The 17,440-nt window shown below is 38.6% G+C and overlaps 1 protein-coding gene across 4 annotated transcripts in view; it reads right to left on the bottom strand.

Annotated features, from left to right (window-relative positions):
- Positions 1 to 15,194: 15,194 nt before the first annotated feature.
- Positions 15,195 to 17,440, bottom strand: part of SLC38A11 (solute carrier family 38 member 11) — a 54,821-nt gene continuing 52,575 nt past the window's right edge. For all 4 annotated transcript variants that reach the window (XM_081581250.1, XM_081581251.1, XM_081581252.1 and 1 more), the window contains one exon: positions 15,195 to 15,595. In XM_081581250.1, coding sequence (XP_081437376.1) covers positions 15,302 to 15,595 — 294 coding nt within the window. In that variant the 3' untranslated portion in view covers positions 15,195 to 15,301. The remainder of the gene's footprint in view (positions 15,596 to 17,440) is intronic.

Below are 17,440 nucleotides of genomic sequence, written 5' to 3'. Positions count from 1 at the left end.
CACCAGGGAAGGCCAATGATTATAAATCTTAAACGCAATTAGAGGATAAGCTTGCTTTGTCTATATTCTAGCCAACTACATTCATGACAAAAAAATAACAGAAAACCAAGAAAAAATATGAATACTTGATGATAATTTTTTCACAAAAAGGAAAATAAAGTATTACTAATGAATATTATTTGAGTTCCAGAAGCTAACTCTTATCATCTCATACTAAATATTCTTTAAGTTGGGTACAGATAAAACTTCTTTCATAAGCACCAGAAGATTATGAGCTCACACATTTTTTTCCTTAATACTAAAAAAATAAAATAAAAGTTCCCAAATAGGTACTATTATGTATAAAATAAGCTACAAAGATATATTGTACAATACAGGAAACAGAACCAATGCTTTACAACAATACAAGATTTATTTTAAATCACTGCTATTATTATCTTGATTGATGCTCTTATCATTCTGTCTTTGATCAATGGAAACAAACCTCTTCACGCTGATTTTCATGTTTTTTTGATGGTTTTGCTTCTTTGTCTTTTGTCATCCATTTTTATCTTGCACCAATTTCTGTTTCACTTCTGCATGGAGCCATTCCTTTAAAGACCCTTGATTCCTTTTATTGGAAGGTACTTGTAGAGTACAGTTTTTGCACTGCTTTGTTCAATACGTTATGCATTGATTATTGTTTCTAGGCCTTTGCTGTGAACAGAGCTAGAAAATAAGTTTTTAATTCTTTTTAGATAAAATACTTTTTGAGTTCATACAGATATTCTCAATTTCAGTTTTAGGACTACAGAAATTTTACAAAATTTTATTGATATTATATCTGTACCGCATGTCCAAAATCCTGATCTTTAAGGGCATCAATATAATTAAGCATCTGCCTTGAACCACAATATCCACTGAAGAGCCTTGAAATAACAATGCCCACACTACCACAAATACCATCAATAAAATATAAAACAATGTGATTAATATTCTTTTTTGTTTTTAAAGTGTATCATTGTAGGGAGGTACAGTCAAAATAGTGCATTTTAAAAGTCATTTAGAATAGATCCTCTCTTATGGTTAATATGTTTAAAAGATAATAAAAGTGAAAAGTGAAAGTGTAATTTGCTCAGTCATGTCTGACTCTTTGTGACCTATGGACTGTTATCCCACCAGGCTCCTCTGTCTGTGGGATTTCCCAGGCAAGACTGCTGGAGTGGGTAGCCATTCTTTTCTCCAGGGGATCGTCCTGACCAAGGAATGATTATATTCATTAAATGATAATAGATAGTGTAATGTGTGGCAAAATAGACCTTTTTGTATACTCGTGAAATTTTAGTTTATCTATATTTCAATTCTGTAGGAAAAAAGGTGCCTTAAAATTTTTCATATTATTCAATAATTGAATAATTATTCAATAATTCTATTCCTAGAAATTTATCTTAAGGATATAATAAAATATGGTGCAAAGTTTCACATTAAAGAATGTTCATTAATGTTATTTATAACAAAAATGAGAAATATCCTGAAAAGAGAACAGGAGAATGATTATGGAACATATGAAACACTTAATATTATAAAGCTGTTAAAAATCATATTTACCATGAAGACTTTTGATAACAAAGAAAAATACTCATCATATATTTAAAAAATTGGACCCCAAACTTTCTGAGCTTTTTATATGATATCACAACTTTTCTTTAGTCATCAAATATGTGGACTTTTTTCCTTCACACTGAGGGATTCTCTGATGCCAGATGGTGTCCTACATTTTGATTCAGTTCTGACACTATCCATCTGGAGGTGGTATCAGTTCAGTTCAGTTCAGTTCAGTCGTTCAGTCGTGCCCAACTCTTTGCAACCCCACGGACTGCAGCACGCCAGGCCTCCCTGTTCATCACCAACTCCTGGAGTTTACTCAAACTCATGTCCATTGAGTCGGTGATGCCATCTAACCATCTCATCCTCTGTCATCTCCTTCTCCTCCCACTTTCAATCTTTCCCAGCGTCAGGGTCTTTCCAAATGAGTCAGTTCTTCGCATCAGGGGGCCAAAGTAGTGGAGTTTCAGCTTCAACATCAATCATTCCAATGAATACTCAGGACTGATTTCCTTTAGGATGGACTGGTTGGATCCCCTTGCAGATGGTATCAGATCCCACAAATTAAGGGCTCAGTCCCATAAGATCACTCCTGCTTTAGATGCCAGTCATGAGTCCAGACGTCTAGTGTTTCTGATTAAGCCTCTGTATATCAGGAGCTCCTACAATCCCCTCCTCAGTTTAGACAGTTTGCTAGAATGGCTCACAGAACTCAGGAAAGCAACCTACTCACTATTTCTGATTTATCATGAAGGATACAAGTCAGGGGAGATGTACAGGGCAAGGTATTGGGGCTGGTTGGCTGCACAAAGCTTCCGTGCTCTCTCCACACAGGCCACCCTCCCAGAAGGATGATCTCCCAACCCTGTTGTCTTTGGGAAGTTCCATTACTTAAGATTAATTAAATCATCGACCATTGGTGATTAAATTTATCTCCATTCCATCTCCCCTTCTCCACAGGTTGCAGGTGGGAATAAAAGTTTAAACTTCTAATCATGCCCTTTTGTATGCTAATGAGAAGAAATGCCACCAGTCCCCTCATTAGCATACAAAAGGACATTCCTCTTTCTAGAGATTCCAAGGGTCTTAAAAGCTCTGGTAAAAGGAATCTGTGTCAAAGACCCATTGACTATTAGGACAAAAGATGCTCTAAGCACACTATTGTTTAGGAAATTGCAAGGGTTTTAGGAGCTCTGTGTCAGGAACTGGAATAGAAACTAAATATATATTTCTTGTTAGGTCACAATATCATTATCTCAAGTTTGGAAAAAATATACACAGAAAAATAGCTATATGGTAGTAAACCAAAATATTAACAGTGTGGTGATCTTTGTTTTCCATTTGTGCTGTTAATTCCATTTTAAGGGGCTTCCCAGGTGAAGAACCTGACTGCCAATGTGGGGGACTTAAGAGAATTTGATCCCTGGGTCAGGAAGATCTCCTGGCATAGGAAATGGTAACCTGCTCCAGTATTCTTGCCTGGGAAATCCCATGGACAGAGGAGTCTGGCGAGCTACAGTCTACGGGGCCACAAAGAGTTGGACATGACTGAGTGCACACACAAACACACACATACATTTCATTTTAATTTACAATTTGTACTTTATAATTTCATAATAAAGGATATGAGTGAATTGAAGCTAATTCAAAGCTAGAAGATTGGTGTGAGGAATTATCTACAGATCTTCCTCTACTATATGCCTGGGCTTAAGTCCTAATAAATCCATCATAAGTTGAAAATGGTATATGTCGAAATGCATTCAATACACCACTGAACATCATAGCTGAGCCTAGCCTACATTTAATGTACTCAGAACACTTACATTAGCCTACAGTTGGGCAAAATCATTTAACACAAAGCCTATTTTATAATAAAGAGTTGAATATCTCATGTACTTTATTGAATACTGCACTGGAAGTGAATAACAGCATGCTCATATGGCTATAGAAAACTTGCAAATGTGTCTATATTTACCCTCCTGGTGGCGTGGCTGACTTGGAGCTGCTGCCACGCCCAGCATCACCAGAGAGGAAAGCAATGCATATGCTAGCTTGAGAATAGATCACAATTCACAACTCGAATTACAGTTTCTACTGAATCCGTATTGCTTTTGCCTAATCATAAAGGCAAGAAATTGTAAGTCAGAACCAGTCCGTCTGTACTCTTATGTGCAAGAACAACTTTTACAAATACTATTGAAAAAAATCTTAAAAATATATATATTTGGCTATGTAAAATAAAAACTTCATCAGGTAAAATAATCAATAACAATATTAAAAGATAAATAACAAATATTTTTAAGTTAATACATTATTCATAAAGGCGTGATATCATTAATTCATCAAGAAAAAAACAAATGGGAGAAAATAAGTACATGTAATACAGTACATGGGCTTCCCAAGTGGCTCAGTGTAAAGAACCTGCCTGCAATGCAGAAGATATGAGTTTCATCCCTGGGTTGGAAAGATCCCCTGGAGAAGAAAATGGCAACCCACTCTAGGACTCTTGCCAGAAAAATCCCATGGACAGAGGAGCCTGCCAGGCTACAGTCCATGGAGTTGCAAAAGAGTCAGATATGACTGACTGAGCACCAGCAAGCAATATAGTACATAGTAATTCAAATTATCAATAAATTTAGGGAAAACTCTCACAGAAACCTAGGATATTATGATTTCTTCACTTTACAGATGAGGGGAATGGTTTAAAAGATTAGATCCCTTGCTTGTGAGAATAAGGACAAAGTTGAGACTCATTCTTCTGATTTTGGACTCAGATCTCAAGCCCTGTCACGTGGTGACTGAGGAAACCCAGTCTCCCTCACCTAGATAGGACTTTTTGTGGCTCACCCTCATAGTCATTTGGAGAAGGAAATGGCAACCCACTCCAGTGTTCTTGCCTGGAGAATTCCAGGGATGGGGGAGACTGGTGGGCTGCCGTCTATGGGGTTGCACAGAGTCAAACACAACTGAAGCAACTTAGCAGTGGCAGCAGCAGCAGCAGCAGCAGCAGCAGCAGCAGCTCATAGTCAAGGGTTCTTGACATTAGAATGAGGAATACTCTCCCTTCTCTGGATATCAAACCCTCACAAAACTTAAATTGTATGACTTAGCTTTTGCTTAATTCTTCTTACCCCCCCAAATTTATTTATTTATTTATTTTTGGTTGCGCTGAGTCTTCATTGCTGTGCTTAGGTTTTCTCTAGTTGTGGCAAGCAGGGACTATTCTTCATTGCAGTGTGTAGGTTTCTCGTTGCAGTGGTGTCTCTTGTTGCTGAGCACAGGATCTAGGTGCATGGGCTCAATAGCTGCAGCACTCGGGCTAAGTAGTTGTGGCACATGAGCTTAGTTGCCCCTCGGCATGTGGAATCTTCTCGGCCCAGGGATTGAATCGGTGTCCCCTGCTACCCATGGTGCCACCAGGGAAGTCCCTGCTTAGTTCTAAATAGAGCATGCGTGTGTGCTCAGTCACTCAGTCGTGTCTGACTCTTTGCCACCCCATGGACTGTAGCCCACCAGGCTCCTCTTTCCATGGGATTTTCCAGTCAAGCATATTGGAGTGGGTTGCCACTTCCTACTCTAGGGGATCTCCCGGGCCGGTAGTGACCCAAGGAGGAAAGAGCAGATAAAACCAAGGAGGGTCTTGGAATGCAGGAACAGAAAAACCAGACCCTTATCCTTCCCTCCCCCAAGTTGTAACTATTAATGGATTTTCAGTCCTCCTGAGCAGTATAATCTGTCTCCCCTCCTACCCCATAGGGAGAAGGTATTTGCCTTACTCTTCCCTCCACCCAGAATACCTGCCTCATCCAATCAGCAAATGACCTGCAAGACCCCTGTCCCATTCCTTGTACCCTGGGTATAAAAGTAGACTAAGGACCCCTGTTCGATGTCGGTTCTTCCTTGAGCTGGCCCGCTTTTCTAACAGAGTCTCCCACTCTAATAAACTTTATTTCCCTCCCATTTTGTCTCATGTCTGGAAATTCTTTTCCAACCCTAGCATGGACCATGACATGGCCCCGGGATCAAACCTGTGTTTCCTGCATTGGCAGGCAGGTTCTTTACAATTGAGCTACGTGGGAAGCCCAAATAAAGCATACACCTTTCATTACGTTTTTAATATTAACAAAGTAATGACAGGTTAATCTTCATTAAAGTAAAACGTATTTTAAGCTGCTCTTCAGTCTAAAGAGCATATATCTTATGACAGTGAATATTTTGCTTAATCACCTACTTACTTAATCTATAAGCAAAGGAAAGAGAATTTTGGTCACTTTCATACATTAATCTATTAAGATATCCTCTTTATACATTTAAATATAAACACTATGCTCAGAGTTTAAATATGCATTGGCAAGATATTCCTGACTCCACACCCACCCCTGCTGTTTGTCTATGACAGATAAAATCATAAACTCAAGGCATGTTTCCACGCTAAAAACTTTCTGACTTATTCATTTGGCCTCTTTACATACAAACTAGAAATCAACAGGAAACCTTGTTTTCCTCATTTGTAGCATTGCTTCTACCACAGTTACAAAAAAAAAAAAACCTGCCATTATGATCCAAAGAAAATATATGGTCAACATGTTTCAATTTTAGACAATGTTGGAAAAAATCATTTTTTAAATGCATGATTGTTCCAGAAAGAAAAACACAATGGACAGAAATGGACTTAATTGTTATTGCCATAAATCAATGATTTACAGTTGTTTTTCCTCCCTAAATTCCCAGGAATGTGTTATCACACATTCTCATCAGTAACAAAAGCCCTTTATGTGAATGTAATAGACTCTCCAGGAGGTGGTTTCTTATTTAACTAAGATTCCTAGCTGATTCTGGGAAGTCCCTTCCCAAAGAACAGGGCCACCTGCACATTGGTGCTTTTCAAATTTGAAGGTGAACAACCTGGGGCTCTTGTTTTTATGCAGATTCTGGCCCATTGATTTGGAGTGGGGCCTTGAAATCTGCATTTCCAAAGAGCTCCCGAGGTGATGCCGGTGCTGTTGGTTCATGGACTCTACTTTTCAGGCAGACAGTATAACTACCTCCCAGCTCTTAATCATCAACAGATGCTGCACGTTTGTGAATCCAGATATGGGTATGATGCATTTGTCTTTATTTGGTCTGTGATTGGGTTCTCTTTGGCTTTTAGAGAATTTCCTCCAGTCAAAGGGAGGAATTAAATAATTTATGGATCTATTCGACACAATTATTAAAAAATTCCTGCAAATACCTTCCCAGTAAATAGAAAATCAGGTATGATGATGACAATGAGCACTGGTCTCACATGCGGGTCAGCAATGGCAGCAATAACTTCTGCACAGATGAAATGGTAGAACAAATGAACTTGTTGAAGGATCCCTCAAGCACCCATTCTATGGGACCTAATCCCTAGACATCTGGTGCTTGGTGATGCTGCTTTATTTTCTCCAGGTTGTTCTCCCGTCCCTTTCTTAACCTCTCTCCCAAATCAACTTTCATGGCTCAATCCTTCCTTTTTTTGATCATTTACTCTGTGCAAGGCAATCTAAACACTGAAAAAATATGAATGACTACGGGTTTTAAGCTGTTTAATATTTATTTAGAAAAAAAATGGCATGCAAAAATAAGTGATTAAGCAATTCCATAACAGCTGGGCTTGCTCTAATCTGATTCTGAACAGCCAGTTTTATCTGGTGTGCAGAGAAAGTAGGCAAACACACAGCTGTTTTTTGGAGAATAGTACAGGTGTTGAGGTGAGAAACGACACTGGTTGGAGACACACAGGAGGGGCCTGTGGGAACACAGCTTTAAGCCATGCGGGTTCACTGTGTTGGGAAACCACAGTGGGAGCTGGTCAACCTTCTGTTACCCATTTGAATGAAACTATTCCTGTTTAAAGCCATGAACCCAAGTTTTAATTTTTTTTTTTTTTGCAAGCAGAAGTCTTCTGGGCCTCTCTTTTTATGAAAAGTGAAGCCACCAGAAGTGCAATTCAGAATATAAATGATGGTGTACATGTTTGTCAGGAAATGGAAAAACATGAAGGTGCTGACAGCTTCCACCTGAACTCTTCCTAGGAAGAGAATGGAATTTGTGTTGACAAAATACAATGACAAGGTACGGAGTGAAGTGGAATTGGGGTCTTCTAGAGGCTTGGAGGTACTAGGACCTCACTGAGGAAGTCACAGTGAAATAGGTGCTGGTTAATCTGAAAGGAGATGAAAAATGGGTAGAGGAGGAGCTTAGGAGGTGAAGCCTATGTGACCCCTCCTCCTAAGCACTCTAAATTTTCAACAGATGCAACAACAACACAGAATATACACAATGCCTACAGAGCCAACTCTTGAGAAAAGACCCTGATGCTGGGGAAGACTGAAGGCAAAAGGAGAAGGGAGAGTCAAAGAATGAGATGGTTGGATAGCATCACCGACTCAGTGGACACGAATTTGAGCCAACTCAGGGAGATAGGACAGGGAAGCCTGGCAAGCTGCCATCCAAGGGGTTGCAAAGAGTCAGATACGATTTAGCCACTGAACAACAAAAACAAATGATGTGAATAGGTTTTTATGGAAATTGTTGAAGGGACTGTGTTTTGCCTCTGGAGTGTCATGGACTTTTACAGGTACGGAGCAAAAGAACACTGGTTTATGGTTTCAGAGAGAAGCATAAGAATGTAAGCCAGGATAATTTACCAAAATTAAGGAGTAGGCTCCTGAGTGTGGGATGGGGTTTAGGATCAAGTTTAACCAGTTCACTTGGGGGTGAGGAGTCCTCAGCTGGCATTTAGATTATACATTTAAAATCATTTGTTCTGAGAAAATTTTTCCACCTGAAGCTAATATTTTAAAATTTCTTAGTCTTGTTTAAAATGTCTACTTGGAAAGGTCAGAATGTCTTCTAGCATTTCGCATTAGGTTTGTACAATCAATTACCCCCTTCTACAAAACCCAAGGGTTTTCTAAGCCCTATTTTTAAAAAATATTTTTATTGTTAACTGCTTCCCTGTCTATTCTTATTGTTTTTTTAAACAAATTTAAATTTATTATGAAATGCTTTGAAACACAGAGCACATAAAACCCAAGGTCATATCACTCAACTTCCAGTTCGTCTATGTCTTGCACACAGAGAAACAACAGTTAAAAGGGTTAAGGTAACTTAGAAAATTCATTTTAAGACTTTACAAGAATGCAAAGTTGCATAAGAAATGTCAGAAGTCACCCAAAGGCTGTCATTCTGGGGTACAATAATTTTGCTTTTTTTCTTAGAAGATGTTTTCTTCCAGAACCTAAAGAACTAATGAACACTACTGTTATGAGAGGGACCTAACTGTAAGAAGCCTGGAATGGATTTGTTTTTCTGGAACTAGCCCTGTTGTCCTCTGGCAAAACAAAATTAAAAGATAATAAACACACAGCTGCCACTGTGCCTTGGAAATAAAATTTTTCAAAGCCTTTCAAATTCTAAACTGCAAAATCTTTTGTTGCCTCAGGTGTTTTCCCTAAATTGTTGCGCATGTTCCTAAACCACCTCTTCTTTTTGGTGTTCTATCAAATTACTAAGCTGTCAGATGAGATTAAACAAGGTGATAATTGCATGCTTTAAAGTTTTGACTGTTTGTTTCTTTAGGAACAATAATAAATGAAGAAATTAAGGTCAGTTTTTCTTGCAAATGATAAATTTTACTTAAATACCTCTGAATAAGGTAAATTCAAGTTATTCAATGTTTATCCAAGTATCTTGAGTGAGTAAGATATATGAGTACATATTGGCAAAAAATACTAAGCATGACATGGTCTTATGCCCGAGGAGCTTGCAAATAAGAAAGAGACAAGAAAATTTTTATTTAGCAGTCAAAATGAACAAAAAGATATGTGCTGATTGGTATGCACTTGCAGAATTCTTTAAAGAATATTCTAAACAGCTTCTGTGAAGCTTCTGTGTTTAATGAAGCGAAACAAGGACCTCAATTTAACTACCTAAACCAACTTGTTAGATGAATGACTGCATCACATTAACTTGCTACTTCACTGAATGACAATCATTATAGTTGGAAATGTGCAATTAAAATAATATGTATGGCTGTAAGTACAATCAACCATTTTCCCTTTTTATAGTATCAATCTCACTTCTAATACTTAGGTATTTACTATGTTCAAGACACCATGTTATGGACTATGAAGAATAAGAAGAGACTTTAAAATACACTGTCCTCAACTTTTGGTCTGGTTGGCTGGACATGGTTTCTTCATATAACAAAACTGCAAGACAAAGAATTCCAAAGGAGGTAGAATTACCTTGCAGCTAGAGTTGTCAGGAATGGCATGGGGAGAAGACTGGAGGACTAATAGAATGTGATGAGGTTGGGAAAGGAGGGCTTGGATATTTCAGATGAGGAAATGGAAAGAATTCAAGAGCAATGGCAATAGAACAGAAAGCAATTTTGGTACAAAGCAATGCTTTAGTTAGTCCAGAAAAAAGAGTTCCTTCCTGCTGTCATGGAAGATGAGGCCAGAACAACAGGTTGAGGCCATATTATAAAAGCTTTGAATACAGGCTTCAGAGTTTGTACCTTATCCTGTAAGCAGAAGAGTTTATCATGGAAAGCTTTTGAACAAGCATTTGGTTTTATGAAAGCATTCATTTAATGAAATGATTTGGAGTGATGCACAAATAATCTTGAAGGGAGGAGAGCCTGGAAGCAGAATGCTCAGGTAAGAGGCCGTGGCATTAGTCTGGGTGTGAGTTGGTAAGAACCAGAATCAGGTAGGTGTTAGGAATGAAGGACAGGCTAAATCTCTATGTGCTTTTTTAAAAAAAATGAAACATTTAGCATAGCACTATAAATGAACAATATAGTAAAAAATTCCAAAATTAAATTTATTGATAACTTCATTTTCAATGAGCAGACTTTAGTGGAATGATCCTTTAAAGACAGCTACATGCATTCTTTATCTGCATGATGTTATTATGAGTACAGCCCAGTTTTACTCATGTTCCAAAGAAGATTTTTTTTTCCAAGTAAGACATTTGGTTTAGTCCTAGGAAAACTTGGTGTATTTTTGAGGAAACCGTATATTTTCTTCCTTCTCATAATAAGAGCTATGGAGCTCACACAATCTTCCCTGAATGCCTGTAGGTTCCAAACCAGGCTTTCAGCTTAACACAGCAGCTGTGTTGTCTTTAGACGGTAATCTGTTTCCTTCTTTGTTCGCTCTCCTCCCTTCCCTTGTCATTACTCTTCACTAATCTTCCTGTCTGGGTTTCTCTTCTCCCCTCCATGAGTTTCTCCAAATGAGTTTTCAAAGAGACAAAGGAAAAGTACAGTTACTCTGCCAAGAGCTCCCTCTCCTGTCTCCACTCTCAGTTCCCTTCTGAACTCCAGCCTGGCATTTCACACGCTGCTTGTCTTCTGCTCAGCCTCTGAACCAATGGCCCCATCTGGCATCTCTCTTTTGTCCAACCTCCATCCTTATTCAAATATGGTTTTTGAATCACAGCAGTTGCCTCACCTGGGAACTTTGAACAAATGCAAATTCTCGGGCCTCACTCCAGAACAAGAAACTCTGTTGGTGGGGCCCAGCAACCTGTATTTTAACATGCCCTCCAATGATTCTGGGGCTCCCGTAGTGGCTCAGATGGTAAAGAACCTGCCTGCAATGCAGGAGACCTGGGTTCCATCCCTGGAATGGGAAGAGCCCCTAGAGAAAGGAATGGCTACCCACACCAGTATTCTTGCCTGGAGAATTCCATAGACAGAGGAGCCAGGTGGACTACAGTCCATAGGGTTGCAAAGAATCAGACATGACTGAGCAACTAACACTTTCACTTTCTTTTCAATGATTCTGATACGTGTTGACGTTTGTGAAGCACGGCTCTAGAGGATGACTGTACTGTTTTCTTTCTCTCCCAGTCTTCTGTTCTTCTGCTCATGGTACCTCTCATTCACCCTGCATGTCTACTCTGTTATCTGGCCAAATCCTTTCTACACTTTTTAGAATAATTGCAAATTCTTCGAGGAGCTTATTTAATTGCTGCAGCTAATTATTACCTCCATTAATGTCAGTTAGGAGAGGGCAATGGCACCCCACTCCAGTACTCTTGCCTGGAAAATCCCATGGACAGGGGAGCCTGGTAGGCTGCAGTCCATGGGGTCGCTAAGAGTCGGACACGACTGAGCGACTTCACTTTCACTTTTCCCTTTCATGCACTGCAGAAGGAAATGGCAACCCACTCCAGTATTCTTGCCTGGAGAATCCCAGGGATGGTGGAGCCTGGTGGGCTGCCGTCTATGGGGTCGCACAGAGTCGGACACGACTGAAGCGACTTAGCAGCAATGTCAGTTAAGCATTTATGGGTCCCTCATCTCATGGTCACTTGCTGGTCCATGCTTAAGAATAGCTGACCACCTGGCCCTGTCAGTGGCCAGCTCTACTAAAAAACAGACTAGCACTGCTTCCCTGAGAAGATCACAGCAGATAAACCAGGAGGCCTGCTCCTTTCCAATAAATTAATCTTTAATGAAGATTATGTGTGCTGGACAGTATGACTCCAGGGGATGACTAGTTGAGATTTTCCTGGTTGGATACCCTGAATTTCAGAGTCCTTTTAGGAAAGACAAGAGAAAACAATTATTGCTTGATACCACTGTAGCCGGTCAGAGGCAAAGCAATCTGCCTGTTTTGATATTGGAAGTTAGGGTTGAGATTAGAGATCCTATTGTAAGTTACAGGTACAAGGATCCAATTAGTAAGTTTTACAGATGCCATCCAGTCTATAGCCTTTAAAGGAAGTATAGTGCTCTATGTGTGCATTAGTGTGTAATGATACTATTCCCTCTCCTCCTTTTTTAAATTAAGAAGAACTTTATAAGGTCAAATAAGCCACGGCGCAAAACTGGATTAAATATTCAAGTTGTTTTGTTAGGGGTAAGAGGTAGCTTCCCTGGTGGCTCAGAGGTTAAACCGTCTGCCCACAATGCGGGAGACCCGGGTTTGATCCCTGGGTCTGGAAGAGCCCCTGGAGAAGGAAATGACAACCCATTCCAGTATTCTTGCCTGGAGAATCCCATGGATGGAGGAGCCTGGAAGGCTATAGTCCACGGGGTCGCAAAGAGTCAGACATGACTGAGCAACTTCACTTAAGAGGTAGCAGGTGCTGGGAATAAGTTTCAGTGGAAACCTCATTAATTTAAGGCAGAACATAGAAGGGGTGGTTCTCGAAGTTCTGAATGCTGGCAAAATATCAATAAGTATTCTTGTGAAATAGATGTGTTTCTAACACTTATTCGACCATAATTTGAAAGATGTTGGTAAACTTTGCAGCTAATAACTTGGTCCAAGGTAGTCTTTTTCTACAGTTGATTTGGAAAACATAAAACCAAAACAAATATTTGTTAGGCATCAACGCAACACTCGGTTCCTATCTGGAACTTTCACCAACTTGAGCCAAGGTTAATGTATCTGAAGCAATAGCAAAAGTACAAGATAATAGAAGGTTAAGTACCAAATTACGTTATCCTTGATGTACTTTTCTTTGTATACCCTTGGAAATCTCAGCTCCTATGACTTTATCTAATAACTATGTAGGTCAGTGTTTCTCAGTCCTGAGTAATGTAGGGATGAACTGCTGCAGAATTTTCTCACATTCTCTCAGTTAGGAATGAAAGCATTTTTATTAGCATTTTTTAGCATTTATATTAGTATTTTTATTAGTATTTCACCAAAACATGTTCCAATATAAAAATGGATATAAATCACCTAAATTTATGATTCTTAACCAACTACAAAAACCAACTGTATAAATGAAATACAGAAAAGCTATATAGCCAAAAGAATTTGTATTAATTTAGTGGCATGGATGATGTTTTGTTGAAGTGAATACTACCACTCAAAGCCTGAGCGTGGCCCTGCTGGCTAAGGGGCAGTTTTCTTTCCTTTCAATAGGCCTTTCTTATTATAAGTCACATGACAACTCAGCTTTCACCACTTATGTATTCAAACTGCTGTGAAACTATTCATTATATACTCCCTATGGGTTTTTTTTTTTTGGCTGTGATTTGTACAAACACATCAGGTGTGTATTAACTCTGCCATAGTTTCTCACTATTCGACAACAACTAATATAATACTATATATAGACTGTCAACTTGATAACTTGACTGAAATACAGATGAAAAGGTGAGAAATGAAATCATGGGTGATACATGACTTAAGCTAGCCATCCAAATGGGCCCAAATTTTCTTGTTTTTTTAAAAGATTGTAATGGGTATGAAAACATGAAATATTCATTGAGATATAAAAAAATTCTCATTAAAAACTGAGGCCAGCTGTGATGAACACAGATTTCCCCCCACCCTCCCACCCACCTGCAAGGAAGCATTGGTGACCCAGCCATCAGCCAACCACCTCCAGCTCTCAGTTCCTTCAGGGTTTGCTCAGCTGCAAAAAGCTGCCATGTGCAAGGACTAATGGAGGTAGGGGTGTTCACACTTGGCTATTTCATTCGAATTGAGACAACTCTGATGGGCCATATATGCTCCAGATTCCTTGTGGACCTGGCTGAGGTTCTGTCAGCCTGCACTACAGGTCCATTTAGCCTGCCTGATCTTGCTTTCCCTCTCTCTTCCATTAGTTATGTGTGTTAGTCACTCAGTCATGTCCGACTCTTTGAGACCCCTATGGACTGTAGCCCACCAGGCTCCTCTGTCCATGGAATTCTCCAGGCAAGAATACTGAAGTGGGTTGCCATCTCCTTCTCCAGGGAATCTTCCTGACTCAGGGATCGAATCCAAGTCTCCTGCATTGCAGGCAAATTCTGAGCCTGCAGGGAAGCCGAATAAATACCCCACATGGCACACTCCATCTTTCTGTCTCCTTCTGGAGAATCTAGTCAACAAGAGCATCCAAGAGTCTCTCCGAGGAACTCCAGAGTAATGAGAATACCTCTTGTGTAGCCCTGATTCTTCTCTTGAGGTTCTAGTCTGAAAATTCAGCCTCCCACCTGCTCTTCACATTCAACAGCTCCAAAGCTGATGCAGAACTGATCCCTTGAGCTTGTGCCTCAGAAGAACTTGTGGTTTTTCCCCAGTTTATACTTTATTTAATGGCACTACCATTATATTCTCACAGGATCAAAACCTGGGAGGTAATTTTGATTCCTCACACACCTTGCTCTGTACGCCCAGTCTATGAGTTATGCTTCCTAACATGGACAGGACTTTACTCATTACTCCAGGGAGTCACTTCCCGCTCAACAAGGGATGCTACTGAAATGATAATGGAGAGCTTCACTTAGCTCCTGGGATATCTAGTCTCTTTAATAGTCTTGAGTTTTCCTTAGACTTTAAAAAACGAAAAGCCCTCTGTTTTTCTTAAAGGACACACACAAACTTTAAACCCACAATCATCTACTCATTTTAGAGCACAATATATTGGTTTAAAAAGAGAAAAGTGCTCTGAGAGGATGGCAGCAGATGTCAAAGGCCTCACTTTTCCTTCTGCCTTTAAGATTTGTGCAGTACAGTCATTAAAACATTTATATTTTCCCCAGTTTAAGATAAAATACATTCAACTTTCTTTTCCTTTTTATCTTTTACATTGGACTAAAGAGTAAAGAAACCAAGTCCTAATAAATGCCAAAGTAATACTTTTATAATATGGATATTAAAACATGTGTGAATGTTATCATGCAGTTTAGAAATCTATAAAAATGCATATTTTTTTTAAAGGAGGCAACTCACTGAAAGATACTGACATTTAAAGTTGAAAGTTGTGTTGTCAGTTGAAAATGAGAAATTGAAATGTTTGTGAGGGAGAAATTGTCCGAGGAGCAATAGAACATTTCCTGTCCGTGGCTGCAGTCTTGAGGACTGGTGACTGCCATGACGAATCCAACAGCCATCACCACAGCACCAATGGGAAGCATGACACAGGACATAATCTTATCTGAGTGTGTCCTTGGTTCTTCAGACAGTTTCAGATAACATGCCGATGGAATGATAAAAATTAAGGGAGCTGCACAGAGCACGCCCTGCATATTGAAAACAAGAAATAAGAATGTTACTGAGTGGAGCCTTTCTGGGACAGTTTGGAAAAAACACCTAGAAAATCTATCTGTCATCGTGCATGTTACAAGTTTGACAGCTTCAGGTAAATCAAACAAAGGAAAGAAAAATAATGCCAAGAAAGACTTTCCTTTTCTGACGGTATATTTACAGATGAGAAAAGTAAAATAATATAACAGTATATCAGGCTTAAGAAATAATAATCAGAAAATAATATAAAAAATAAAGCAGATGGTATGGCTGATTCCTGGCAAACTTTTAAAAGTTCCCTTAGTTTCAGTCACATCATATTTCCTTATACTCTTCATCTCAAATTGCTGTGTACCTACTCTGCCATTTAAAACTGAGAGGTCTATTTGTCAACTGTGTACAAAAGGGGAATATTTGGAGGTGTACAAGGGGCATGCGTCTTATCTCTCCTCTTTTCTTGACCTTGTAAGAAAGTAGGTGCCTGTCTGTATGAGAAAGGAAAACTGTACCCCTCAGGGTACTTAGCATGAAATAGCATGTCTAAATCCTCTTTCAAGTAAAACTACTCACATTAATTACCCTAGAAAATTAACAACAGAACTAAATAGCTATGACTCATCCTCCCTCCCTCACATTAGTTTATAGATAAGTCCAATCTGAGGGGGAATGTCAGATTGAAAATTGCAGGGAGTATTGCTATTATAAAAAGACCACAAGTTACTGACTTCAAAGGAAAGAGACTTTCCATTTGAGGAGGCCAAATCTGTAAGGAATTCTGCAAATGAAATAATGTTAAAATTAAATGCATTTTAGGTAATATATTTTTTGATTATGTTAAAAATTATTTATATATTAAATAAAAGAAACATATTATTAAAATATATTAAATATAATCATATGACAAATGGTACTTTCTTAAGTCATAAAACACAAGTGTTGTGTTTTTTTTTTAAACAGGCACTCAGTAAATATGGTAAGGTTAAGAATAAACAAGAAGCATTCCACAAAATATATATTTTCCAAACTTGAAAAGTTATTATGGAAATTCGTAAATATACAGAAAAGTAGAAAGAATCATATAACAAACCCCTATATACCTATCACCTACAGTTTGAAAGCTTTTTGACATTATTTTGGTAAAGTAACCCCAGGGGAAAATCATAGAAAACTGATTTTGAAATTGGATGATATAAAAGAACAGATTATACCTTAAAATATTTTTAAAAGAAAGATTTTTTCAGTATCACCTTTTACTGAATTTACTTTGCTTTATACTAAGTACTACTCTCATACCAAAAATATACAACATCATATGATTTCAAAAATACAAGTTTTTAACAAAAACAGCAAGTCAGGAGAAATATCAATTAAGAGGAACACATGAAGTCAGACTAGCCAGGCAGCAGCTAAAAATTGGGGGAAGAATAGGAGGAACCACACTTCATGGAAAATATTTCTATAGTCACAGACATAAGCATGAGAAAATACTAAGAGATGTCATCTTCTAATTTGAAATATATGAACAACATAATTTTGCTATTCATAGTACCTGGATACAGATGAAGACCTACAAAAGTACACAACATATAAAGGATTAATTTTCATATGGCTAGAATTGAATGAATTATGTATTTCTTAGGCTCCATTATGACATTTGAAACTGATGTTTTTTGAATTATAAAAAATACTTAACTCAATCCATGCTTATAATGATTATCCTTTGATTTCTATGAAATAATTTTTTAAAGTAAAAAATACAAACACAGGAGTCCCCTAGTGGCTCAGTAGTAGAGAGTCCACCTGCCAGTGCAGGAGACCTGGGTTCGATCCTTGGCTCGGAT

Source organism: Giraffa tippelskirchi, chromosome 3 (assembly GCF_054371585.1).
Source record: "Giraffa tippelskirchi isolate mGirTip1 chromosome 3, T2T-mGirTip1v1.2.pri, whole genome shotgun sequence".
Classification (NCBI taxonomy): Eukaryota; Metazoa; Chordata; class Mammalia; order Artiodactyla; family Giraffidae; genus Giraffa; species Giraffa tippelskirchi.
Note: the sequence above shows the minus strand (reverse complement) of the source record. Positions and strands in the feature narration are given on the sequence as shown.